General features: G+C 49.8%; 12 protein-coding genes across 12 annotated transcripts; 5 read left to right on the top strand and 7 right to left on the bottom strand.

Moving 5' to 3' along the window:
• Positions 1 to 712: 712 nt before the first annotated feature.
• ANOM_008888 (tRNA modification protein MTO1) lies at positions 713 to 2,850 on the bottom strand (the record flags this gene model as incomplete). Its single annotated transcript, XM_015554144.1, has 2 exons — positions 713 to 2,672; positions 2,744 to 2,850. 2 exons carry the CDS (start codon positions 2,848 to 2,850, stop codon positions 713 to 715), a joined length of 2,067 nt encoding a protein of 688 aa, XP_015402780.1.
• A 255-nt stretch (positions 2,851 to 3,105) lies between these two features.
• On the top strand, positions 3,106 to 3,978 carry ANOM_008889 (acireductone dioxygenase (Ni2+-requiring)). The gene is made up of 3 exons (XM_015554145.1): positions 3,106 to 3,212; positions 3,291 to 3,662; positions 3,719 to 3,978. The coding sequence occupies exons 1-3, from the start codon at positions 3,183 to 3,185 to the stop codon at positions 3,851 to 3,853; spliced, it is 537 nt and encodes a 178-aa protein (XP_015402779.1). The 5' UTR covers positions 3,106 to 3,182; the 3' UTR covers positions 3,854 to 3,978.
• A 128-nt stretch (positions 3,979 to 4,106) lies between these two features.
• mmm1 (ERMES complex subunit MMM1) lies at positions 4,107 to 5,710 on the bottom strand (the record flags this gene model as incomplete). Its single annotated transcript, XM_015554146.1, has 3 exons — positions 4,107 to 5,535; positions 5,598 to 5,628; positions 5,695 to 5,710. 3 exons carry the CDS (start codon positions 5,708 to 5,710, stop codon positions 4,107 to 4,109), a joined length of 1,476 nt encoding a protein of 491 aa, XP_015402768.1.
• Positions 5,711 to 6,163: 453 nt separating this feature from the next.
• Positions 6,164 to 7,138, top strand: ANOM_008891 (DUF1183 domain protein; the record flags this gene model as incomplete). Its single annotated transcript, XM_015554147.1, has 2 exons — positions 6,164 to 6,601; positions 6,716 to 7,138. 2 exons carry the CDS (start codon positions 6,164 to 6,166, stop codon positions 7,136 to 7,138), a joined length of 861 nt encoding a protein of 286 aa, XP_015402769.1.
• Positions 7,139 to 7,479: 341 nt separating this feature from the next.
• On the bottom strand, positions 7,480 to 9,277 carry ANOM_008892 (transcription factor TFIIIB subunit BDP1; the record flags this gene model as incomplete). Its single annotated transcript, XM_015554148.1, has 2 exons — positions 7,480 to 9,173; positions 9,250 to 9,277. 2 exons carry the CDS (start codon positions 9,275 to 9,277, stop codon positions 7,480 to 7,482), a joined length of 1,722 nt encoding a protein of 573 aa, XP_015402770.1.
• A 379-nt stretch (positions 9,278 to 9,656) lies between these two features.
• Positions 9,657 to 12,114, top strand: ANOM_008893 (E3 ubiquitin-protein ligase BRE1; the record flags this gene model as incomplete). Its single annotated transcript, XM_015554149.1, has 4 exons — positions 9,657 to 9,845; positions 9,974 to 10,117; positions 10,174 to 10,773; positions 10,834 to 12,114. The coding sequence occupies 4 exons, from the start codon at positions 9,657 to 9,659 to the stop codon at positions 12,112 to 12,114; spliced, it is 2,214 nt and encodes a 737-aa protein (XP_015402771.1).
• Positions 12,115 to 12,695: 581 nt separating this feature from the next.
• Positions 12,696 to 13,661, bottom strand: ANOM_008894 (urease accessory protein UreF; the record flags this gene model as incomplete). The annotated part of the gene is made up of 1 exon (XM_015554150.1): positions 12,696 to 13,661. The coding sequence occupies one exon, from the start codon at positions 13,659 to 13,661 to the stop codon at positions 12,696 to 12,698; it is 966 nt and encodes a 321-aa protein (XP_015402772.1).
• A 308-nt stretch (positions 13,662 to 13,969) lies between these two features.
• On the top strand, positions 13,970 to 16,206 carry ANOM_008895 (protein kinase COQ8; the record flags this gene model as incomplete). The annotated part of the gene is made up of 2 exons (XM_015554151.1): positions 13,970 to 15,044; positions 15,101 to 16,206. Exons 1-2 carry the CDS (start codon positions 13,979 to 13,981, stop codon positions 16,204 to 16,206), a joined length of 2,172 nt encoding a protein of 723 aa, XP_015402773.1. The 5' UTR covers positions 13,970 to 13,978.
• Positions 16,207 to 17,064: 858 nt separating this feature from the next.
• On the bottom strand, positions 17,065 to 18,557 carry ANOM_008896 (alpha-mannosyltransferase; the record flags this gene model as incomplete). Its single annotated transcript, XM_015554152.1, has 2 exons — positions 17,065 to 18,136; positions 18,193 to 18,557. The coding sequence occupies 2 exons, from the start codon at positions 18,555 to 18,557 to the stop codon at positions 17,065 to 17,067; spliced, it is 1,437 nt and encodes a 478-aa protein (XP_015402774.1).
• A 714-nt stretch (positions 18,558 to 19,271) lies between these two features.
• ANOM_008897 (uncharacterized protein) lies at positions 19,272 to 19,857 on the bottom strand (the record flags this gene model as incomplete). The annotated part of the gene is made up of 2 exons (XM_015554153.1): positions 19,272 to 19,589; positions 19,681 to 19,857. 2 exons carry the CDS (start codon positions 19,855 to 19,857, stop codon positions 19,272 to 19,274), a joined length of 495 nt encoding a protein of 164 aa, XP_015402775.1.
• A 717-nt stretch (positions 19,858 to 20,574) lies between these two features.
• On the top strand, positions 20,575 to 22,103 carry ANOM_008898 (putative Snf1 kinase complex beta-subunit Gal83; the record flags this gene model as incomplete). Its single annotated transcript, XM_015554154.1, has 3 exons — positions 20,575 to 21,275; positions 21,387 to 21,996; positions 22,056 to 22,103. The coding sequence occupies 3 exons, from the start codon at positions 20,575 to 20,577 to the stop codon at positions 22,101 to 22,103; spliced, it is 1,359 nt and encodes a 452-aa protein (XP_015402776.1).
• Positions 22,104 to 22,892: 789 nt separating this feature from the next.
• On the bottom strand, positions 22,893 to 24,019 carry kae1 (O-sialoglycoprotein endopeptidase; the record flags this gene model as incomplete). The annotated part of the gene is made up of 2 exons (XM_015554155.1): positions 22,893 to 23,611; positions 23,719 to 24,019. 2 exons carry the CDS (start codon positions 24,017 to 24,019, stop codon positions 22,893 to 22,895), a joined length of 1,020 nt encoding a protein of 339 aa, XP_015402777.1.
• Between the last annotated feature and the right edge of the window lie 119 nt (positions 24,020 to 24,138).

Raw genomic sequence — 24,138 nt, forward strand, 5'->3', positions numbered from 1 at the left:
TTTATTTCTCCGTATCTGTATTGATTTTGTACCACACATAATCCTTTCCAACTGAATGGAAAACTAACAAAAAGAATTTAGATACCTCGTCGCTGCCACCACCATCTGGTCCGGAATGAGCTACGTCTTCTCTAGAGACGCAGTCAAGATTCTTACAAAGGAAGAAGTACAAAAGCGTCTGGCAAGGGCCAGCGCGAAGAAGTCTAATTGAGTATATCGCACCAATACGCGTATGTCACATGTACATTAGTTAGGCATCTATCTTACATATAGGAAGCGGTTTGCATGTGGGTTGTAACTGTATTTTCAGTTCAGCGTGAGTGCTTTTTTTTGGATTTATTAACGCCCTCGAGTAAGTGGTGATCAAAAGCTGTTCTAGAATAACATAAAAAGGTATCTTCAATGGTTTATCTATAGTGTTATTGTACATGATGAGATGAGGTGATTCCTATAAATATGTGCACGCCTGTGACCCGTCAGAATCAACCAAGAGAAAAAAGCTGAAATAAAAAAATACAGAATAATGTACATATTTCTCCGGATTATTGCCCCCAAAGGCCAGATGCAAAGCAAGCCCTACCATATCAGACACCTATCCCTGAACCCGTCCATTGCGCCCGGTCTGTTTGCCGCTGAATATCTAGAATAGAACTGCAAACTGTGCATCTTCGTAAGTGGTGTGTGTGATTATGTACCAGATTAAGTTCTCAATCTAAGGAGCTTGTTGGAGGATGTCATCTGGTGTCTCTTCTAAGTTCTCACTCGCAGGTGGTGGGCCGGATCTCCGGACATGAGCAAGTAACCGTAAGGCACCTGCGGGAGTGACACCTTCAATCCGGCGGGCCATACCAACGCTGACGGGTCGGACACGCTCGAGAGCCTGTTTTTCCTCTGTGCTGATGCCTTGCACCTTGGAGTAGTCCAAGTCAGGGGGGAGGAGTAGGCTTTCGTCCTGCAGGAACTTGCGAACTGCTGTCTCTTGTCGTGCGACGTAGGGGGCGTACCGGCGTTCGATAGCAACGCGGGTTCGGATTTCTGGGGCAAAGGAAGAGGGGGTGTAGACTTTTCCGGAGGGGGACTCGATGTGCGGGATTAAGGCATCAATTTCGACTTCGTCAAGGCAGAGGAGGTCCAGTGCTGAACGGATAGAGGTGTCTACTCGGGCCTTGAAGCCTTTACGAGACCATGCGTTGGAGGACATTCTTGTGTTGGCGAGAAGAGTCTGGAGCTCGTTGATCTGCGCCTCGGTGTCGGTGAAATGTCGCCAGCGTTTGTCGGAGACGACACCCGCGTCGCGAGCCTTTCGTGTTAGGCGTAGATCCGCATTGTCTGATCTCGTAGAGATACGGTACTCGCTCCGCGTTGTGAACATACGGTAGGGCTCAGATACACCCTTGGTGATGAGATCGTCGATCATGATTCCAATAAACCCGTCTGACCGAGTAAGCGTGAGTGGCGACCGGCCTTGGGCGGAGAGACCGGCGTTGGTACCGGCAATGATTCCTTGTCCCGTGGCTTCTTCGTATCCGGTGGTCCCGTTGATCTGGCCAGCGAGGTAAAGCCCACTGATCAGTTTCGTTTCCAGAGTAGGCCAGAGGTTACGAGGATCGATGTAGTCGTATTCCACTCCGTATCCTGGTTGAAGCATGCGCACATTTTCCAATCCGCGGATAGTCCGTAGCATAGCGAACTGAGCGTCTTCCGGAACAGTCATAGAAATTCCATTAGGATAAATAACATCGTTGGGCGCAAATCCCTCTGGTTCCAGCCAGATGAGATGTCGCTCCTTGTCCTTAAAACGGATGATCTTTGACTCAAGAGAAGGGCAGTACCTCGGCCCTCTGACAGTTTCGCGAATGTGAATGGATTTATCCAAGTTGGCACGGATAATTTCGTGAGAGGCCTCGTTGGTATGCGTCATCCAACAATTGAGTTGACCTTCGTCACCGACGTCAACCGTATTGTTGAGGTAGGAAAATGGTTGCGGTGGTGAGTCGCCTTTCTGAACCTCAAGGGATTTGAAATCGATCGTCTTGGCATCCAGTCGAGGAGGAGTCCCAGTCTTCAGACGACCAAGCTGGAACCCAGCCTCACGAAGGGACTTGCTTAGTCCAAACGTGGCGGCCTCACCCATGCGGCCCGACGGGTATACAGTCATTCCGATATGGATTTCTCCGCCCAAGAAGGTCCCCGTTGTGATCACCACTCGGCTAGTAGGTATGACCTCCCCAGACTCCAGCCTTACTCCGACGATTTTGCCCTGCGCACCCGGCACATCCTCCACACCCTCTTTTGACACCACTATATCTGCAACTTTCCCCTCCACAACACTCAGCCCTTCCGTTGCGAGTAGCTCTTCTTGCATGTATCTTTTGTACAGGTCACGATCGATTTGAGCGCGAGGGCCCCAAACTGCAGGTCCCTTCGATCTGTTGAGAATCCGGAACATGATACCCGCTTTGTCGATTATGCGTCCTGCAACACCGTCCATTGCGTCAACCTCTCGGATCATTGTGCCCTTTCCAATTCCTCCAAAGCTTGGGTTGCACGAGCATACGCCGATGTTAGAGAGCGAGGGTGTGATCAATGCAGTGCGAGCACCCGAGCGAGCTGCAGCAGCGCAGGCTTCCGAACCAGCGTGTCCACCTCCAATAACGACGACATCATATGGTCTACATCAGGAGCGTTAGCACCATGAACTAAATGAAGAACCCTGAAAAGGATAGGCAAAACAAGGGCATACCGTGAGCCATCCGAGACGGTGGCCAGGCCGCGAACTGAGCCCAGCAGTCGGGAGCGAGAACCGTGACTCCATCGTTGAAGAGTCACTGACCGCACCCGAAAAGCCATGATGACGGGGTATATGGTGGATAGTCAAATCGCAGAACGAATTTCGATCTCCGACCAACTAAACAGAAAATATGGCTGTCAGGTATCACGTGCAGTTACACTATGGCCGTTAACTCCGAGGGCGGTGAGGCCAGAGGCCTCCGTCGTTGCGCAATCGTTGGCCAATTGCGGGGCTCGATTTTCTCAACCCCGCGGACCATTGGCTTGCGGTCCTTTTTTTTCTTGATTCATCCTCTGCTGCTCTTCTGTTCCTGAAGTATCTTCTCTCCACAGGACATTGGAAACGCTGCTCCATTGTAATCTTTGAAACAAAGTCAGACCCACAAGTCACGATGAAGGCATACTGGTACGACAACAAGCCGGTAAGTTCGACAACTCCGAAGGCATTCCTGGACGCCGTCATGATCGCAATAGGAGGACGGTAGCTAATCTTGTAACAGGGTGACCAGCGCGAGCCCCACGACTCTGGCCGTACTGTCTCCGAAGACTACCTCGCTTCCATCGGTGTTTTCTACCGCCACTACCCCAATATCGAGTCCGTCAATACTTTGGCCAAGGAGCGCGGATATAAGAACCGTGATGAGGTGTGCGTTTCTCCACAGGCCATGGGCGACGTGTACGAGTCTAAGGTGAAGATGTTCTTTGCTGAACATCTCCACGAGGATGAGGAAATCCGGTACATCCGCGATGGTGAAGGTTACTTTGATGTGCGCGGTCAGGAGGATGAATGGATCCGTATCCAGCTTAGCAAGGACGACCTAATCATCCTTCCTGCCGGTATCTACCACCGATTCACAACCGATGAGAAGAACGTGAGTTTGTGTCAGTTGTCTTTAATTCCGTCAGGCTGCTGACCATATACCTGTAGTATGTCAAGGCTATGCGTCTCTTCCAGGAAGAGCCTAAGTGGACGCCTCTGAACCGTAGCGAAGAGGTTGATACCAACCCCCACCGGAAGACATATCTTGGAACTCTCAACACAGCTGCTGTAGCTGCAAACTAAACGGGTTTTTGATAGGTTCAGGGCCAAAGCATGGATTACGGGATGGCTCGATTTGTTTCGTTCTACATCTTTCCAGGTAATTGGCATAGCTACATTTGACGATTGAATGTGTATATATCAGAGCAATGAGATTCATGACGAGCATTCGGTTTCGCTATGCACAGTAGTACACAAAAAAAAAACATGCGTTTATTACGCAAAAAGATCCTCTTTGTGTAAAAATATGTTAGTATACATCAGCAAGATTAAGTCATTAGTTAGCGGCCGCACCTCCAGGTAAAGTGCCAGGCATTTGAAAGTCATCACTCATGCCACCACGGCTTCCCTCTCGGGTCATGCTATGGCTGCGAAATCCGCCTGTCTCGACATTGGAGCTACTCGTTCGTGAGACAGTGTCGAACGGTGGCCGTTGCCCCAGTCCTCGGAATCTCAACCCATCTGGTTCCCTACCGATGTCCTCGGCTCGAAGTGGATTCCCCATATCGGCAGACATAGCGGACCGTGACGCTGCGTTAGAGCCAGTTTCAGAGTCCTCCCCTGTCCGTACGCCTGTCCGGCCCATGCGAGGCCAGAGATCGGGCAAGCCTACCACTTGCACTCGGGGCTCTACCACACGTTCCTCAAACCATGAGTGAACACGGGCTTCCACCAATTGAGCGACTTTGGGTACATCCTGAAGCCTGCTACGGGAGCCAATGAGTGACCGCACCGAGAGGTCGAGTCGATAGTCAGGAAGGAATGAGAACGCGACGTTGCTTTTCGGGCTGGTTTTTGGTGGAGAGTCTTCTTGTGCATTAGGGGGCTCCTGAGCAGGCTCTCCTGACCCATTAGTAGGGTGTGTTCGTGTATTAGCAGCCCCATCTGCAGTGGGGGGTGACGGTGAGGGTGACGGTGTGTGAAGGGGAGGCGTGGATGCTGGGACCAGAGATATGCATAATGTCCCTGAAAACCGTACAACGGAGATAGATAGAGCCACTGGAAGAATGGCCGAGCAAGGTTTGGGGTAGTTCAACAGAAGGGAGGTCTCTACAGCAATAGAGAGATTGTCATCACTCAGGTCGACGTCCAACAATGCCTGAAGCCTTCCGCCGTCAGAGTTGGGATCGTCCACAGCAATGATGCGACAATTGCTGAATATTGGAAACTCTTCGCCCAGGGATATATCCGTCACCGCGATCTTGTCTATGAAGGAAGGCTTCTTTTCTGGGTTGTTCAAGGCGGCAGTCAGCGAACTGAGGATCGAGGATGTAGGGTCATCTTTCAGCAAGTACGCCGTTTGCCTATACTGCGCAATAGTTTGTGCGATCAATACATTGAACCAATCCAGTGATTCCGGCTGATGCGAGGAATGATGGATCCTATGGCGGCCATGCTTTCCCGAGGGGTTTGTAGGTATAGCGCTGTAGTAGGTTTTCCGAAGAATGGATCGAGTGTTGGTAGAGGATGACGGCACCGGACGAAGGACGTTAGACGTGGACGGTTTTTCTCTCAGCGATCTAGATGTTCCTTCATTAGGGTTTATGGAGTAGATCGAATTGGAGCGTCTGTGGGTTGAAGCGCGGTGAGAAAGGCCGCGGGACGGCGGTGGAGGAGCTTCGCCGAAGATGAAGAACTTGATGAAGGCACCAATTAGCAGTACCACGGAGAGCTGTCCTAGAAGGAATCCCTGAGTGAAGGATAGACTTGATCGCCTCATCAGTTTATCATTCGAGCAATTGTCAGGGCATCTATCCAAATGACGTACGAGGATTGCGCCGGAACGGCCGAGGGCTCATCTAATCAAATTGTCACGGTTAGCTGAAAATGAAAAGAATTGTACATTGGGAAAATCAAGAGCGCACTTTGCTGAAATGTCATTTTCAGCCACTGTCGACCTTAATGACTGCTCATCACCCATTGCTGCACCAGCGTTAGTAGAAGAGGTTTGGAGGGTTTGAACTTCCGCTCGCAATTTAATTTAGACTCTGGACTAGTCGGGACTAGCGCCAGATCTCCTTATCGCATTGATTATCACACCTATCGTTTCTTGTTCTCGACCAGAAAAACACAACAATGAGCAGGCAGTCAGGGACAAAGGGTAATATACCCACTTAGTCTCCAGTTTCGGAGGAAGTCCTTTTCTTCACTACGGCGATTTTCAGAAATTTCACACCAAAGACACGTCTGTTGCCCTGCCTAGTGGATAATGACAGCTGTCAACATGCCCGTAAACTAAACGCCGCCACAGCTACCACGTATACAAAAGCTCCACTTCTCGTCAATCTTTTCGCGAAGCCAGCCAGCTGTCATTGCTTAGTTTACTCTCTAACTATGTATTCAATAAACTTACAGGCACTCCTGTCTTTCCTCCTTCTTGTGCTTCCTGTCCTCTCATATGGCAGGAATCCTCCAGGCAACAATGCCATCCTTCTCTCTAATGTGCAGACGTTGACTCTGCGCGGGAATCGCCTCACAACCTCTCGTCGTGTGGATCCCATTCCCCAGTTAAAATGCACCGGGCCATCTAAGAGGATATGTGACCTATATCCCATTGATGTAATGCGGTGCACCAACGCAGGCTACGACTATGATGAAGAAGACGTCCAGTGGACCTGTACCGCATCACTCCCCCAAGAGTTCAAGCTTGGCTCAACAGATGTTGTCTGCGAGGGATACCGAAATGCAGATGACAAGTGGGTACTGAAAGGCAGCTGTGGTGTAGAGTACCGACTCTTGTTGACGGAACTTGGGGAACGGAAATTTGGACGTGTACGCGAAGAAACTTGGCCTAGAATGCCGTCGAATAACAAAGGGGATGGTACGGGTTTAGTAGATATACTCTTCTTTATGTTTATGGGTGTGGCTTTTTTGTGATTCTGGTAGCGATATGTGGAGCATGTTGCGGTTCGCGAGGAAACCGAAGAGGCCGTTCTCCTGGTCGTGGGTTTGGTGGTGGTGGAGGAGGAGGAGGAGGAGGTGGAGGTCCATATCCTGGGCCTCCACCACCATATAGCAGCTGCCCGGATAGTAGTTCTTTCGCGTCGGCGCCTGCTGGACAGGGCTGGAGGCCCGGCTTCTGGACAGGTGCCCTGGGTGGTGCTGCGGCTGGCTATCAATATGGAAGCAGAAATCGCCGCGAATATCCTTCTGCTAGCCGACGAACGACCTCCTTCGGCAGATGGAATGATGCAAATGATCCTGGCGAAGGCAGCTCGCGGTCTCGTTCTCCTCGGTTCTCGACTCCGACTACAAGTACAGGGTTTGGTTCCACAAGGCGTCGGTGATATGGGACAAGATGTATCTTAGGGGCTTCAAATGGTTCGCGCAACAAGTTATATATTACTCTAGCGATTTGCCTGAAACCATGCTAGACAAAGGGAAATCCAGTCCATGAGCCAGGAATGAAACGCCATGACCCGCGAAGAAACGGAGCAGACCGATCTGAACGGCAACTAGGCCGGGAAATCGTAGAAGGAAGTATAAGGATATGAAGGCAGAGCAAACAGTAGTAGGACTGAACCTCTCGCCAGACACCGGGACAACAACACCGGATTAGGGATATCGGAAACGCCGCAAACGCCTATCGTCACTGTCACATTAGATACCAACACAGTCTAAATCATATCAATCACAAGAAGCATTATATTTCAAGGAAAGTCATCAATAGTGCCCAGAATTTCTTCGTTTCCACCGTTCATATTCTTAGCGGCCTGCTTTCTGCTATTGCGCTTGCTCTTGACAGGTGCAGTGCCTTGGTCTTGCCCTGAAGAATGATTAGCATCCGCGGCACCGTCTGGATTGTTAGTCAGCTCCTCTTGAGCCTGCTTTTCTTTCGCATGCTGATCCTCAATCCGTTTCTTCTCCTCATCGAGTTCCTGCTGAATGATCTTGGGGTCGTCATAGATGGTGTTGGTCATCTCTGAGTAGGTCGTAATGTCAACAGCTTCCCGCGGCCCTAGCAGTGTGTCCTTTATCCGCCCCGGGTCACGGCGTTCTTCATTGTTGAACTTCAACTTGATCTGGCGCCTGGACCTTCCCGGAAATAGTTTGCTGATCATCATAAAGTCAGTGCCGAACATGCGCAGCCCTCGATAAAACAAATCCGTCATTTCTTCATCCCAAGATTCGGTTTTGGAGCGCTTTCCAAATGAAGCCTGATTGACTTTTCGGGTAAGAGAGTTTTCTACAACATCCTCCAGGTCCCCGGCATTTCTTGCTGCATCCGCATGACGGTCGACTTGTAGCGATGCCGCATCGAGCACAATCTCCCCGTTCACGATTCTCATGACTGGTCCGTTCTGTGACTTTTGGTCGCCCGAATTGCTTGTTTCCAATGCTGGCGGCGCTGCACTTTCGTTCTCTTTGATAGGGGTCTGCTCAGTATCCCCATCCTGTTGCGCTTTCTGCTTGCGTTCCAGCTCAGCCAGCTCCATTTGACGCAGTTCGGTTTCTCGCTTAGATATCTTCCCGGTCCGTAAGTCTTTGCACAGTTCCGACATCTTGACAATACCAGGCGCAATCTGCACAGCCTCAGAGCCTTCAGGGGTCGGTTCGCGCTTCTTACGAGCAGCTCGAGGCTTCCTTTCTTTCGCCCTGGTCGTCGTATCTCCACCATTGACATCTTTAGACGGCTTCCGTTTTCTTGACTTTGTTGTCTTTCGGTTTTGTTCCGCGGGAGGCTGCGATTCTGTGGTATCCCGACTCTCCGTAGTCTCCTCATTCGTCGAGGTCTGCGTAGCTGGCGGGGTAGCTAGCTGAGGAGGCCCGGTGGGCTGCTGAGGCTCCAAACCTGGGGTCGAAGGTTCAGCAGTTGTCTTTGGACGCTTGGAGGGCCGGGTTTCGGCCGGGGTTTCAGCGACCAGAGATGGTTCCTCGTTAGCTCGAGTCTCCGAGACTCGAGACTCTTCTGCCGGGGCTCGACCTTCCCTCGATTCATCAGGCGCTACTTCAATGGAAGGTAGTGGCGTGGACTCGGCGGGGGCTGCGTTAGGAGGCTGTGAAAGGGTAAATGCGGAGAAAGAAGGCTTTCGCTTTGGACGAGGAATTGAGATCGCCGTAGCGGCAGCCTTGGGTGTTGCTGTGGCTGTGGCTGTTGCTGTCGCTGGCGGTGTTGGCGCCACGTCATTTTCATGAGGAATCGCTGTGTCTGGAGCTGGTGTCTCAAGAGAAGGAGAAGGCTCGGCAGTCGAAGCAGGTTCGGGAGTTGCAGTTTGTGTAGGCGGCTGAGGAGTTTGAGAGGCCGATACCTGAGAAGTGGCACTAGGTCTTCTCGGAGCTGCAGCCGGAGCTGGGGCGGCGCGTCGGACGGGCGCCTTGGGGGCGAATTTCTTGCCCGACTTATCTGTCGTTGAGGGTCATTAGCGCAAAGAAATAATGAAAGACGCGGACAGAAGATGCAGTAGCGCAAAGTGACTTACTAATTGCAGAACTCGAGAAGGACTTCATTGTCACCGATGTCAGTCATAGCTGAAGGCGGGGTGGGAAGAGGCGAAGCCGGGGAGGGGTTTTAGTCCGAATACTTGAGTTGACAATCGTCGTAGTCGAGGAAGATCGATGACAATGCAGGCAAAAGTCTAGATGCTGCCGTTCCTTGAACTCCTGGGGAAAGTGGGCGCGGTCACGTGGGAGGCGCTAGGGCGGCACTAATTCCCAGGCCGAAAATCCTCCTGGATTCAACCAATCTTGCTTATCTTGACTGCTTTCATCCCTCCATCCTAACAACGTCACCCTCTTCTTACGGTCGGACACTGTTGCGGCTCCCACTACTATATCGTTGCTGCTCAGTGGTGACGGCTTTACTCTCCTTATGCCTTTTTAGCCACTGATGCCGGCCGCCGAAGCATCCCCCGTCGCATCTTCCGAGTCCGGTTTCGTCAAGATGGAAGACCGGAAGAGAGCCGCCACGTCTGATCACAATGATTCGGCACCACCATTGAAGAAGCAAGCGACTTCTGTCAATGGTGGTAGCAAGCCTCACCCAGATGCTGATATGCCATGGAAAGACGAGTTGGAGGTGAGTTTAGCGTTAGCCGACGTAGTAGGATTATATCATTCCAGGGGGGCTTTATATACCCCTCGAACGCAGAGCCCACCACGTCGTTGGCTACAGTATTCAATACTAACTCTTGGTCCCAACAATAGCGATTCCAGAAGGATGCGATATGGCGCCAAATGCAGGAGTACAAGCGTGAGAAGGTCTCCCTGGAGGCTAAATTGAAGGAAATGTCGAAAGCCGCTACTCGCCATAATGAACACCTACGCGTCATCGATACATGGTATAATCAGGTCTGTAGATCAACGGTCCATGTCATGGTGGTGCCACCAACTAACAGTTCCAAAAGTTGATTGATGAGGTCAAACTGCTCCTGGGCGCTGCGGAGGATACCAAGGAAGATAGGCCCATATTTCAAAGTTCTTTATCATTCGACGATGTCGACAACTTTGAGAAACATCTGAAATCACGGTCTAATGATATACGTGACATCATCTCTCGCCTTGTTAAGAATGCGCCAAAATCTCCACCTGAAGTATCTGAGTTACAGAGTCAGCTCGCCAAGAAACTAGCAGAAGAGAAGGCTACTATCGCTGAACTCGACAAAGCTTTATCTGAAAAGCAACAATTAGAAGAGAGCCTAGAAGAAGCATCCTTACGGTACATGGTAGCCGAGAAGAAGTTGGACCGTGCACGGAGTTTGACGGTCGCCAAACTGGAGAAACAATATATCCTAGGCCCTCAGCGACCTGGGGGTGACAGTGCGTCCGGTCAACGAGAGGAACAATCGGTTTCGAATGGTACGACACCTAGTGCCGAACGCGGCCCCGAATCAGAGGAAGCACACAACAAACTAGTAGCCATCTCAGAGAAGCAGAAAGAACAGCTGCAGAAGCTGGAGGCCGAGAATGCCAACTTGCTGAGCCAAATCACAGATTTGAATATCAAAGTAAGCCATCCTTCTCCTATGGCCCGCCGAAAGTCATTGGAAACTGACTTGTCGTGACAGCGTTCAAAACTTACCGATGATGATTATGCGCATACGGACCTGTTTAAGCAAATGCGATCTCAATATGATGATGTCGTGAAGCGGATAAATCATTTGGAGGCAACTAATGTGCAGCTGCGCGAAGAAGCTGTGAAGCTACGATCGGAACGCACTGCATACCGCAATCAGGTTGACGAAGAAACGCAAAATGTTATTGCTGAGAAGGAAGCGCAGTTGATGCGAGCGGAGACGGATTTGGCGCGGATACGGAATGCACGTGATGAGCTGTTGGCCGATCAGCAGATGCGGAAGGCTGCCCAGGAACAAGAAAAAACAGCTATTCTGAAGGTTCAGGAACTCGCGGAGGCCGGGAATGCTCGGATTGCTTCTCTGGAATCGGAGGTTGAACGACTTCGTTTGCAGGTGGAAAACGCAAAAGCCACACAAGCGGATTCTAGTGATATTCCAGTCGAGGAGTTACGCACCAAGTACCAGGCACTCGAACGCCAATATGCCATGCTAAACACCGAGTTAACCTCCATGCAAACTGCCTGCAAGAAATACTCTACGCTAGCTTCGCAGAAAGTTACAGATTTCAGTGCGTTGGAAGAAAAGGTGGCGCGCTTGACTGCCGAGAAATCCAAGGCCGACCAAAAGTACTTCGCCGCAATGAAGAGCAAGGAGGCCCGTGACTTGGAAGTGCGCACCCTGAGAATGCAAAACTCGAAGAGCTCAGATATTGTTTCGCAGTTGAAGGAATCCGAAGCCGTTACACGTTCATTGTTGGCGAACATGGAGAAGCAAGTTAGTGAGACAAAGGAAGCACTAAACTCTATGGTGAACAAGCATCATGCTACACAGCAACAGTTGGCAGAGAGTGGCATCGTCATAGAAGGCCTAAAGGGACAGATTAATGAACTGAAGACATTGTCAACGTCCAAGGATGCAACTCTGGCAAGCACTTCCAGTGCCTGTCGGCAAGCCGAGACAGAGATCGAAGGGCTGAAGGCAACACTTGCGGATACCAAGAAAAGCCTGGATAATTGGAAGAACAAGAGCCTAGGGAATTCATCATCGGAATATGAGATGCTGAGGGTAAAATTACCTTACTTCCCCGATTGCCTACCGGATATCACGGCTAACTCGAACATAGACGCTAGCACTTTGTACCGTTTGTCGCAGGAACTTCAAGAATACCGCAATCAAAACCTGCGGCCACGTTTTTTGCAAGGACTGTGTCGAAGAGCGCCTTACTTCTCGTTCTCGAAAGTGCCCGAATTGCAACCGATCATTCGGAAATAACGACTATATGCACATTACCCTTTAGGATCCTTGTTCTTGGCCTAATTGCGCGAATTTCTTTTTGTACCATAGTTTCTTACGCCCTCTTCGTTCTATTCTCCCAAATTCCCCCTTTTCGAGTTATCTCTTTTATTACCCTTTCCTTTTCTTTGCCTTTCGCGAATCCACTTTTGTCCCCCCTGAATCATGGAAAAGGTTACGGTGCGGTGTTTTGCTATGCGGTTTAGCAGGATAGGTTTCCAAGAGGGGCCGGCGTTCAACATGTTTCTTTTCTCTTTGCATATTGGCCAGTCAATGGCGGATTCCAGGTCTTCGGGGTTTCTTGTTCATTTGATTTCTCAACTTTCTGTTCCCTTGTTCCCTTGTTCCCTTCTGGGACGGAGTTTTCTTGGATACCCACTGCAGTGTTCCGAGTAGCATCTGGGTGGGATAGCAGGGCATGTGATGTAGGATTAGCTTGGAAGTTATGGATGAGGCAAGAGATGAAGAATGCAGCATATCAGAGTCATGTCAACCATGACAATCTAAAGACAATCAGCACACTGTTATAGAATTGTATTCATTATATATAGTTGTATTAATTATGAATTAAATATCCTGCTGTATAGGAGTTCATGCCGTCCGACCCAGAGATCTAATGGCGGTACCACTTGACCCGCATCTTCTACGGGCGTATCCCACTCTCGGTCTATCCGTTGTATTATCATATCTTGTAGGTCTCTACTGGCTAAAATCGCCTGTGCTTGATATGGCCCCATCACGGAGGCGCGCACCGCTGCACTTAAGACTGCCTTCGCATGGTTCAACATGAACACATACGCTGTCTGGCGAGCATCCATGCCCATAGCCAGGCACACGATACCCCACAAGGGTGCAAAGTGACCCTTGGGACCCAAGTCATCTGCCGTGTCAGAACACGACTTAAGGGCGTCTGAGAAGTCCCCAATGGTCTCGACCGCCTTGGCAGCAGAATCGCCTGCTAAGAATGGTCCAGAAGCATATGTCCCTCGGAATGCCCGTTCCCAGACACCGATCAAAGCCCTCCCTTGCGCAATACTCGCTCGCTGCGCCACTACGCAAGGCGTTGACGCATCCATATCATTATCCAATGTTTCTAGGTCTTCTGGGTTTCGGTATGCTGCGAGAACGTATGGTATGGACGTGCTTGCCATTGATGTGATCGATAATTTTAGAAAGCGGTGGAAGGAAGCGGTGGGTGTGACTTTGGGAGGAAGAGGTTTATTATGTGCGAGATAAGATTCGAGCCCGCTAGAATAGGCAAATGAACCCAATGGGAGGGCAGAGTCTGATAGGAGAAATAGGGCATGACTGGAGAGTAATGGAATCGTATCTGGAAGAAAAACGTCAGCATTGGTCGCCGCAGTGTCCTGTAACTCATATCGCATACCCTTGGGAAGAGGCAAGTATGAATCTCCGTCAGTTTCCTGACCGGAGGCCAACGCTAGACGAGTTTTGGCATTCTGTAGACGATATTCGAGATCAGAGATCTCTTTCTCTAGAAACTGCGGGCTCGATTTTGTGATCATTGAGGCGTGTAGCTGTATAGTAGTTGAGGAATAGGATGGGGAATGAGGGAAATTCGCAGCGCCAGATGAAGGGCCGCCACTTCCTTATCTATGGCCGATTTAGTTCGCCGATAAGCATCGGAATCGCCCGATCTTGGCGGTCAGTGGTGGCAAAAAATGGGTCTCGGCGACCGGCTTCGGAACATCTCGTATCGAGCCAGAAGCAAACTGTTTGGTCAACCTATGACAAATTGCGCCCGTTCGTCATGCGAGCTCGTTAGACTTACTGCGCAGTAGACTGAGACTGGCGACGACACTGATATTTTAGGGTTTATACTATGTCAGGAAGGCGTCTTCTGGACGCTATCCAAGTCCTCAATGTCGCCAAGTCCGTTGCGACGAAACACCTGGCGGTGCGCCAACGCCAGTTAGACTTGTTTACGAGAACGTCGTCCCTCACCAAGGGCATCAAGGAGCAAGTCGACGGCCTCGTTCTCACCGCTCAAGCCGCCGCAGCTTTGGCCAGGCGATTCGATGAACCCAGTCCTTCCGAATCGACGCCGAGGGCTCAGACCCAAAGCGTGACCGACACTCGCCGTGCGGCGAATGTCTCTGCCGACGACGCAAGGAGACCACAACGACAGGCGGAATACAATGGAAATGAAAGGTCGGGTGACTTGAACGTCAGTCCACAGCAGGATGTGTTCTACCAACCGTCCCAGAACGCAGGATCCGAGCCATCTGGACTTCCTAGGACACAATTGCCCAAGGCTGCAAGTGATACTCAGAGGGGTTTAGTCAACGAGATTAATGCGGATGTATTTCACTCGCCGGTGGATGCCGAGAAGGTTGCATCGCCTGCACAAGAGCAGGAAATCCCAGACGAGGTCATGAACCAACTCTTTCGTAGCCCTAAGGTCGCCAAATCGATTTCTCGGAGAGGTGATGTGAACATGAACAGAGGCGAACTCAAGCCTGCTGGGTCATCCACGCATTCAGCCGAGAAGGATGACATAGAGAAACTTGGAAGTAGTATTGCAGATGATATAGTCTCGACCAAGTCCCAGGTTCGTAGTGTCATTATCCTAAGAAAGGATACCTATGCTAATAGCGTCGCGCAGACAGATCCAGTGGTAATTGCAGATTCAAAGCAAGCAGACACCTATAAAATGTTAGAATCGCGTGTTCCGTCATCACGTCTAGGGAGACTATGGCAATATAGTGGACTGGCGACTTCGATGGCTTTTGGAGCTGTTGGTGAGGGTTTGCGGAGAGTAACCGGCAGCAATGACGCGGATGCTGGATCTCTCATGTTCAGCCCCGGGAACATGGAACGCCTCGTCGCTAAGCTTTCGAAGATGCGTGGCGCTGCCCTCAAATTAGGCCAGATGCTGAGCTTCCAAGGTTTGTATAGGCCTTTCACCTTTGTTGTGCTGTCAGGACAAAACTAATTGATTTAGACTCCAAGATGCTCCCTGAGTCGATCGGAATTGTTCTCCAAAGAGTACAAGACCGAGCTGACTACATGCCGGCCTCTCAGCGTGACAAAGTGCTAGCCGATAACTTGGGCCCTAACTGGCGGGATCTATTCTCCTCTTTTGATGAAGTCCCAATGGCCGCAGCTTCTATCGGTCAAGTCCATGGAGCTGTGCTAAAGAAGACAGGTCAACCCGTTGCCGTCAAAGTACAATATCCAGGTGTGGCAGATTCTATCGACTCGGATCTGAACAACTTGTCGATCCTACTCACTGCGTCTCGTCTTCTCCCGAAGGGCCTGTATCTGGACAAGACTATCGCAAATGCCCGGACAGAACTCGCTTGGGAATGTGACTATATCCGAGAAGCCGAATGCAGCAAGCACTTTAAGGAACTCCTCAAAGATGATCCGGTCTTTCTGGTACCGGAAATCATTCCCGAGGCCTCGGGCAAACAGGTCTTGACCATGGAGCGCTTGAACGGTGTTGCCGTTACCAGGATCCAAGATTTCACGCAAGAACAACGAGACTGGATCGGCACGCAGATCATGCGTCTGTGTCTGCGCGAGATTACTGAATTCAAATACATGCAGACCGACCCGAACTGGACCAACTTCCTCTATAATGCAGAGACCAACCGTCTAGAACTACTTGATTTCGGTGCTTCGCGCGAGTACCCCACCGAATTTATCACAAAATACATTAACACGCTTGTGGCTGCCTCCCGGAATGATCGCGAGACTTGCCACCGTCTCTCCATTGACCTGGGCTACCTGACGGGTCACGAGTCGTCGGCGATGGTGAATGCGCATGTCTCCTCCATCACTACTCTTGCCGAACCATTCATGGGCTCTTCCCCGGATATCTATGACTTCAGCAACCAGACTATCACGGATAGAGTCCGTACTTTTATTCCAGTTATGATCCGAGAGCGCCTGTCGCCTCCCCCAGAGGAGACCTACAGTCTTCACCGGAAACTCAGCGGTGCTTTCTTGCTGTGCGCCAAACTAGGCAGCCGAGTACGGTGCAAGGAGCTGTTCGAAGAGGCTATCAAGAAGGTTGATAAGTCAGGAATCGAGACCAAGCCGTAGGATCTGAGAGCCACTGTCTTGACCTACATGTATTATAATCCGTGCAAAAAGTCAACTCCTGTAAATTATATAGATAATGTACGACTAGAGAACATGATACAATAAGATACTGCAGACTTCGCCCCTCTACCTGTTATATGGATATGTAGTCGCCAGAGCTTCATACGTATAACCTGCCTGTCATATTAAACCTTCCAGATCTAGAAGAGTAAGGTCCTGGCTAAGTTTTGAAGACTCGGTTGAGTCATGTACAATAAAATTGCAGCACTGTCATATATATACAGACCGTAGAACTGGTATCACTATTGAATAATAGTTCTACAGTGTATGTACTACCGATCCAATTAATTGACGCTAATATATGCATACAAATTTAACAAAGGCATTAGTATATGCCTGGGTAGCCGCGGCAAGTTGAAGCTTGGTTGCTTCTTAGCAGACCCAGTTAGCATACCATGTGTAAAACTTCCACAAAGCGGCCCGAGTCTTCTAAGCCGGAGAAGCTGGGGGCTACACGGAATGTATCCCGCGCTTTGGACGTTTTGAGGCGCCATCACGTTTCATAAATGCGGTGCCGGTTCTTCGAAATGACACATTTATTCCGAGGCAACATTTGTGCACTCACTATGTTCGTGAAGGTCTTATCAATTCGACCCGGCCAAAAAAAGGACGGGAAGTAAGGACAAAGGATGCGGTGTCATCCAGGGCAAAAAGCAGTGTCCACATAGCCAGCGTGAGCACTAACATGTTTTGGGACAAATACTGTGATAGATTTGTTCACCACGGACGAAATACGCAGCAGTGACATGGTGAAGGAACCATTGCAAAGATCGCTCAAGCTAGGACGTTCCAGCCTGCTTATATCTTTGGAGACTTCTTGTCCATGTAGATTGCATTCCAGTACTTTTTCACTCCCGCGCAGATGCCCTTGTGACCCTTCCAGGAACTGAATTTATTCTCGAGCTCGCAGCCTGTCCAGAGAATTTCTTTCCAGAAATGCTTTTCGACATCCGTACTAAATTTTCCAATCACTTCTTGAGGAATAGTCCATGCGCGTGTGTAGCTACCGTCATCGGCGAAAGCCGGGTTGACGGCTTGCTTCTCGAACACTGTAGCCGGGTTGAATTTTGGGAAATTGGCATGGATGAAGAAGGCTCGGGGAGCAGGAGCCTTTGATCCATGAACGCGCCATTCACCTTTTTGTGTCAAGGCGTAATCCTCAACCGGGTCAAACTGGACCATTGCGGAGCCAGCCAAGCCGCCCTCGGTGCCGTGACCAATGGCGCAAATGGGCTCAGAAACCTGATAGTATGATTCTCCGAGAGCTAGAGCAGCTGCAACGAACGTTTCCTTGTCGCCCTCACCGGATGCACCTTGAGACAAAAGTGGGTAGTAATATTCGGGGCCCCAGAAGTTATAATAAACACTGAGAAGGAGTGTCTTCATGTGGGCCTTCTTGGAAAGGAGCACTTCGCCAGATTCGCTAGATTGCCGAATGGTGTTTGAAGGCATAGGCTGGGATGATATCTCGTAATAGTATGGCGAGATTGTGGTCGCCCAAAAGTCTGGCCACGTAACCATTTTCTTGGACTTGAAAGGTTCGTTCTCGAAGAGTGTCTCTGGTTGATGTAGGGGAAATGCGTCCGCATCCAGGAACAGGATTTCCTCAAAAGAAGAGAACATCATGGCGAACAGTTTGAATTGGTATTTCTGGATATCCATAATCTTTGGAACAGCATCCAAGACATGGGAAAGCACCACACATCGTGCATTGAGAGATGGAAGAACCACATCACATATATATGTCTCATATTCATCCTCATTGGCAAGGAATACCTCGAGTGGCAGTTCTGAGCCTGTCCTGCGAAGCATCCGAAGCGAGATGACCAACACGGGTAAGTATTCGCCGCCAGCGGTCGAAACCAATCCTCTGGTGTTGGGGACATAGTGTAGCATGGGTGCTTCGCCTTAATCTCTTCGACAAACCCAGTATGAGCTTGCTTCATGGTCTCAACATGATCGTCCAGCATGTCCAGTACCTCGGGCCGGAAGGCAGGGCTTGCTTGCTCAAACCTAACAGACGGTGCCATTTCCAGCCGCAGTGGCGGTTCACATCTTGGCTGGTAGGTATCTAGAAGAGGCTGAAATTGACGCCAGAAGCTGATATGACCTTCCGGCTTAGTCAATACTACGGCTGGTTCGTTGGATGGTGCTGCCTTTGTAGCCGTGGATTGCGCTTGTTCCGCATAGAAGATACGCTGCCAGCGCAAGAACGAATATGTGATAAAAGCTGCGAGTGCAGCCGCCAACAGCAATGTTCGCACCCGCGAAAAGGGTCGAGGTAAAACCATTTCACCTCTCCCTCTCCCTCTCTACTTCCTGTGTCCCCTTCTCTCAACGGTCTGCGTGTAACTTGATTATTCTCTTTTCCTCTGTGGTCGAGAACCTTTCCCCTGAGATCTGGAGCAATCGTCGATGTCGATTTTCAGACTCTTTCTATAATCGTAGTTCTTTTCAGCAGGGGGGAAACGGAAAATCGCGGTATGGTGACGTATTGGAAGAGCCCGTCAGCGCATCAGAGACAGATCGCCGCAAGTATGCGACAATAAGTGATGATATAATCGATTCAGGGAGACCGGGGCGAAGGACACACAAGAGAGGACGTCGAGAAGAACTCTGAGGACGAAAGAGGTCTGCGATCAGAATACGAAGTCATGAGGAAACACGATTTAATTTAACTCCAGACAAGCTAAAATTCCAGGGTTTATTGATCCATGCGCGAGGACCCACGTGTGCTCCGTCATGGAAATTATGGTATTTTTGACCGCCCGGTACTGGGATTTATTATCTCGGCGGGGAAAGGGTCCAGTTCTTATCGATAGGGTCTGGTAATTCCGATACCGCCTGCTGCCACTTTTTTTAAGGTTCAAGGAATTAGTACTCTGTATTCACTGCCAACTCAAAATGTTGATTCGACCATGCAGATTGATGTGATTTATAACACTTCACGGAATTGAAGGGCCTGTTAATATACATGGATATATAGTTATCCTTGTCTCTCTTTGTCAGTCATAGAGATCTCCATTTGAGTCCTGATTGGATTCTTCCTCCTCCAAGATGGTGGAAGAGAGAAGCCCAGCCTCCTTGTTTTGCCTTCTGCTTCCAGCCAAGTACTCATTGAGCAGACTATATCTTCTCTCCGGAGCATTTCCCTTCAACCCCTTCATAGTGCGGATCCGATGAGCTTTGGGTGGACGAGGTAAAGGGTACGTTAGCCCCAGGGATTGGTTCAAAGTCTCCACAATGAAGGAACTCGTATAGTACAATAGAAGCCCCAGTGATATTCCTGTGAGTATGGCTACCAAGACAAAGGTCAGGAATGCCTGTAAGAAATGTCAATAACCATCCCCTTTGAGCTATTGGAGCCAAGCGAATCGTTCTCTATTGAAAGATGCCATCCAAATACTTCCGTACCTCAAATTTTAAGATTAGTGTGAAGGGCAGGAGGGCACAATGAAGGGCGAATTGTCCCAGTTTCACCAATGGCGTTGCCAATAGTTGCAGTATTCGATATGCGTAGTATATGAGAGAGGTAACAGGATATAGGAGTATCCATTGCGACACTGCGGTTATCACTGAGACCCAAGACATTGATGCACCGTGAGATATTATTATCTACCAAAGAGAGTTCTTCATTATGTATGAGAATTCTTTATGCGATAGTACCAGACTCTAGGAAAGAGGAAGATTGATGGATGTCAGTTGATCCTTGTCATTCCTCTTAGATACATTAAGCTTCCATAGGCGGTATCACCCGGCAGAATCATATAGATAAGAACTCTTGTCTGAACGAGCTGTTGACCTTTTCCGGTTTCAAGCGAGTTCAAAAGTATGACATGTACTTGAAGACACTGCTAATGAGCTATACAGCACAGGAATGCGAGGAATACTAACGACGACTACTACATGTTATTGGTGCCATAATTACAGCTTTGCAGGCGACTTCCGGTGATCGGAGATAACTGCCGACCATCCGGTGGGAGCCCTAAGCCCTAACTGGTAAGTTGGCCCAGACTTTGGGGTCGCCGACATCGACATCATTGCTACTTCACTCGAGGTTCAACTCCGTTTTTACTAGGACTGTATTTACATTTCCAGTACTGTTTGGACTCTAAATCACGCTTGGTATTTTTCCGGGGCCTTCTAGTTTGTTTTGCCAGTCTGTGTTCCCCCCATTGTCGGTCGAGGACCGCGGTCTGATGCTAGCGACCCGATCTGCATAACGTCCATCTCGTCTCAACTTCCTTCCCCTCCTCCCCTTCGTTCATCTATATCTGTCTCCCACATCTTCGCTTCTCTCCGCCTCTAATGGGTAACAACCCTTCCAAAGGTCCCGCCGGAGATGTTCCGCCGACTTCGGGCCCCTCGACCCATGCGGGTGACAAGAAAGTAACTCGCCGACCATCGCTCAATGCTTCATCAGGCACAGCAAAAGCCACTGCCGCGGATCCTTCTGCCTCCAAAGAGACTGCAACTGGTCATTCAGCTTCACAAAATCGGGCATCGGTTCAACAGCGTCTTCAATCGCGCAATGCTCCAGACTCAGCGCCGCGGTATGCGCCTGAAACTAAGAAAATAGACATACGCTCCCCCGATCCGTCAAACCCCGTCCAGGTGCCAACCTCACGAACTAGTGCTAGGAATGATCACTATACATCTGTAGCGCCGTCCGCTCCACCTCACAATGCCTACTACAGCGCATCTGCACATCTCCAGCGGCCACCTCGATTGCCTCTACCGATTGGTGATGCCATGGCGACGCCAGGCTCACCTTATATGGGGTCGCCTCCCGCGGATCAATTGCTCGATGAACAGACAGGTCAGGGAGATTCGAAGTTGGGCGATACCGCCGTTGAGGATGAAGAAGTCTTGGAAGAACTGGAGCCGTATACAAGCAGTGGTGTAGGCCGGCCTGTTCCCACAATTATAGAATGGACTGCTCCTGGCGACAAGGTTTATGTCACCGGAACCTTTGTCAACTGGGAGAAAAAGTTCCGTCTCCACAGAAGGTATGCAATGCTATTGGTAATATCCGTTTCCATCGCCTGTTATTGGACCCGCAAGACCACATCGTTTAGCCTCTATGAACCTCCACCGCTAACGCAACACATACTAAGCAGTGAAAGTAACCCCGGTGTTATGTCAACCAGGTTAAATCTCCGCCCTGGAACCCACCACTTAAAATTCATCGTAGACGGTGAGATGCGCGCGGCGGACAGTCTTCCCACTGCAGTAGACTTTACCAATCATCTCGTTAATTACATCGAAATAAGCGCCGACGACGCTAATCGGTCACGAAGTGGGAGCGATAAAACATCTCAAAGCAATGTTCCTCCTGGAGTCTACCCTCCGCAAGTCCTGCCCACTCGAGCTGGGTCTGAGCAGGTTGGATCCGGATCAGCCGTTGAAGATCAACCGGACGAGCTGGAAGAGATTCCCCAAGGAGACTTCCGTCGTATAATCCCGCAGTTCCTTGTTGACTTAGACAGAGACGATGAAACTCAAGAGAGCCCAGCTTACCAACAAGCTGTCAATGTGATTGGCGATGCACCTACGCCACCAAGTCTACCACTGTTCCTGGGAAAGTCGATATTAAACGGCACTACGCCAATGAAGGACGATAGCAGCGTACTGAATTATCCCAACCATACTGTTCTGAATCATCTGGCAACGAGCAGTATCAAAAATGGCGTTCTGGCTACCAGTGCAACAACCAGGTACAAACGCAAGGTAAGTCACTACAATCAAACAATCTCTGGTGGCTAGGTTACTAAGACGTGCAACCACAGTACGTAACGACAATTTTGTATAAGCCAACAGGGGATATCGCGGGATAGACATAAACACACAAGACGTCACTGCATATCCCCTGTTCGGTCAGGAGTGGCCCATTACTCCTTAGCTAGACAAGACCTTGTTAAACGTTCTTCGCCTAATGAATCTCCGCTGGCTCCATACTCCAATTCGTGTTTGAAACATCCGAGGAATGTTTTCCAACAAATTCAATATATCTTTGGACTAAATGTCTGTCCACGAGTCCACGACTATGGGATGTCTCCCCCTTTTAACCCCATTTTCTTTCACCGACAAACGCACATACATCGAAGGCCAAGCATATAGCCTTTAAGCACTTGGTAATGGGCTGAATGTTCGGCAGGAGTTGTTTGACTACTCATTTCATTGAAGGCGTTTTGGATCACCATTTCTTCCGGAGTTTCTTGGGATGCATCATTAGCGATAAGAACTTTCACATGTCTTGGCTTTTGCCTTTCTGTTCGTCATGCGACTGTGTCGTATGTGCATCAATGCTTCTCGGTCATACCTCGAATGCCTAATGTATGCTAGCATTGATCAGGTCCAATACGGTCTGGAGTGATGCTGGGTCATCTATGAATTACATACCACTACTTCTCCCTGGATCAATGTCTGAAAAGTAAGCCGGTGCTCCCATAGTTATCTATAATTCTCAAATACAAGTCCAACGATACTATACTGCAATCACTACATTGCAGCGGTCTCCATGACTGCGGAAAGTAGCGGCAAAACACGTGGACACCAACGTCTTCATGGTACTTCGTAAGTCTGTTTTATTCAGCAAATGGGGATCCAATAGATATATCGGCAGATTAATCCCTCCACTTTACGAACACATCATCCGTTCGGAACCGTTGCGTACATGTGGAGTCCTTCAACGGCGTCCTGAATCCAGTCGAGTATGCGAGCAAGCCAGCCTGTGCGATCATGATTCCATTATCGATACAGAATCTTTCATCTGTGGCGTGGACGCTACCTCCGCGGTCGCGGGCCATGATTCCCATCATTTCCTGTAACCTCTCATTGCAACCGACACCACCGACAATCAGAACCTCTTTGGAGCCGACGTGCGCCATCGCGCGTTCTGTTGTTTCAACAAGCATGGAGAAGATAGTCTCTTGGAGCGAGAAGCACAAGTCCGCACGGGTGGGTTTTCCATTGCCATCAGATAGAGAGGTATCGGTCTCATCGTCCTTCCCTTCGCCACCTAGTCCATATGTCGCGGCCAGACCATCCACTGCGGCTAAGATCCCGGAGAAGGAGCAATCCATCCCCTTCACAGTGTATGGTAGATCAACTAATTGCTTGCCCTTTTTGGCCAATTGTTCAATATTATATCCCGGGGCCGGGTCATTGGAGATGTGTAGCGTTCGTGCGAACCGGTCCAAGCAGTTACCCACTGCAATATCAAGAGTCTCGCCGAAGATCCGGTACCTTTGTGAGCTATATGCGATTACTTGTGTGTTTCCTCCGGAGACATAGAGTACAACTGGATTGGTAGAGCCTGTAATGAGTCTACCCATTTCAATATCTATGTAACGTTAACGCCATGGCACCAAAAGAAGTATGTAACAGGTTTATGCACGAGACAGGAACTAGAAGAAGCGGTACAACAATAGGCATTAGGGCTATACATACGTCCGACACAATGATTTACACCGACCAATTCCTTGCCCCATAGTAGGCTCAGCATCCGAGCTGCAACCGCAACGCTCTGGAGGGGAGCTCCCATGCCAGGGCCCTTGGTGAAACAAATACAATCCACATCCTGGACGGAAACACGAGCTTCTTTAAGCGCATTTTTCACAAGCTTTACCACCCACGCACGATGATGTCTAGCGGTGTCTTTAGGGAGAAAACCCTCACCCGGGGGAGAGACATAGGTGTGACGGATGTTCGCGAGTACCTGCGGGGGGCTGCCATTATCAGGATGCAGCATGATGCCCACGCCAAGCTTGTTGGCGGAGCCTCCAGGCCGATAGCGATCATGATCGAGAGGGTAAATTCAATTAAACAGTAATTTCTAGTCGTAATGAATATCAAAGGACAACAACACTA

The sequence above is a fragment of the Aspergillus nomiae genome, assembly GCF_001204775.2.
Source record: "Aspergillus nomiae NRRL 13137 chromosome Unknown contig00403, whole genome shotgun sequence".
Lineage (NCBI taxonomy): Eukaryota > Fungi > Ascomycota > Eurotiomycetes > Eurotiales > Aspergillaceae > Aspergillus > Aspergillus nomiae.

Bases quoted from the DNA above. Each gene is read 5' to 3' on its own strand.
- ANOM_008889 (XM_015554145.1), top strand. From the start codon at position 3,183: ATGAAGGCATACTGGTACGACAACAAGCCG. The intron at 3,213-3,290 runs GTAAGTTCGACA...ATCTTGTAACAG, and splicing joins ACTGGTACGACAACAAGCCG to GGTGACCAGCGCGAGCCCCA. The intron at 3,663-3,718 runs GTGAGTTTGTGT...ATATACCTGTAG, and splicing joins TCACAACCGATGAGAAGAAC to TATGTCAAGGCTATGCGTCT.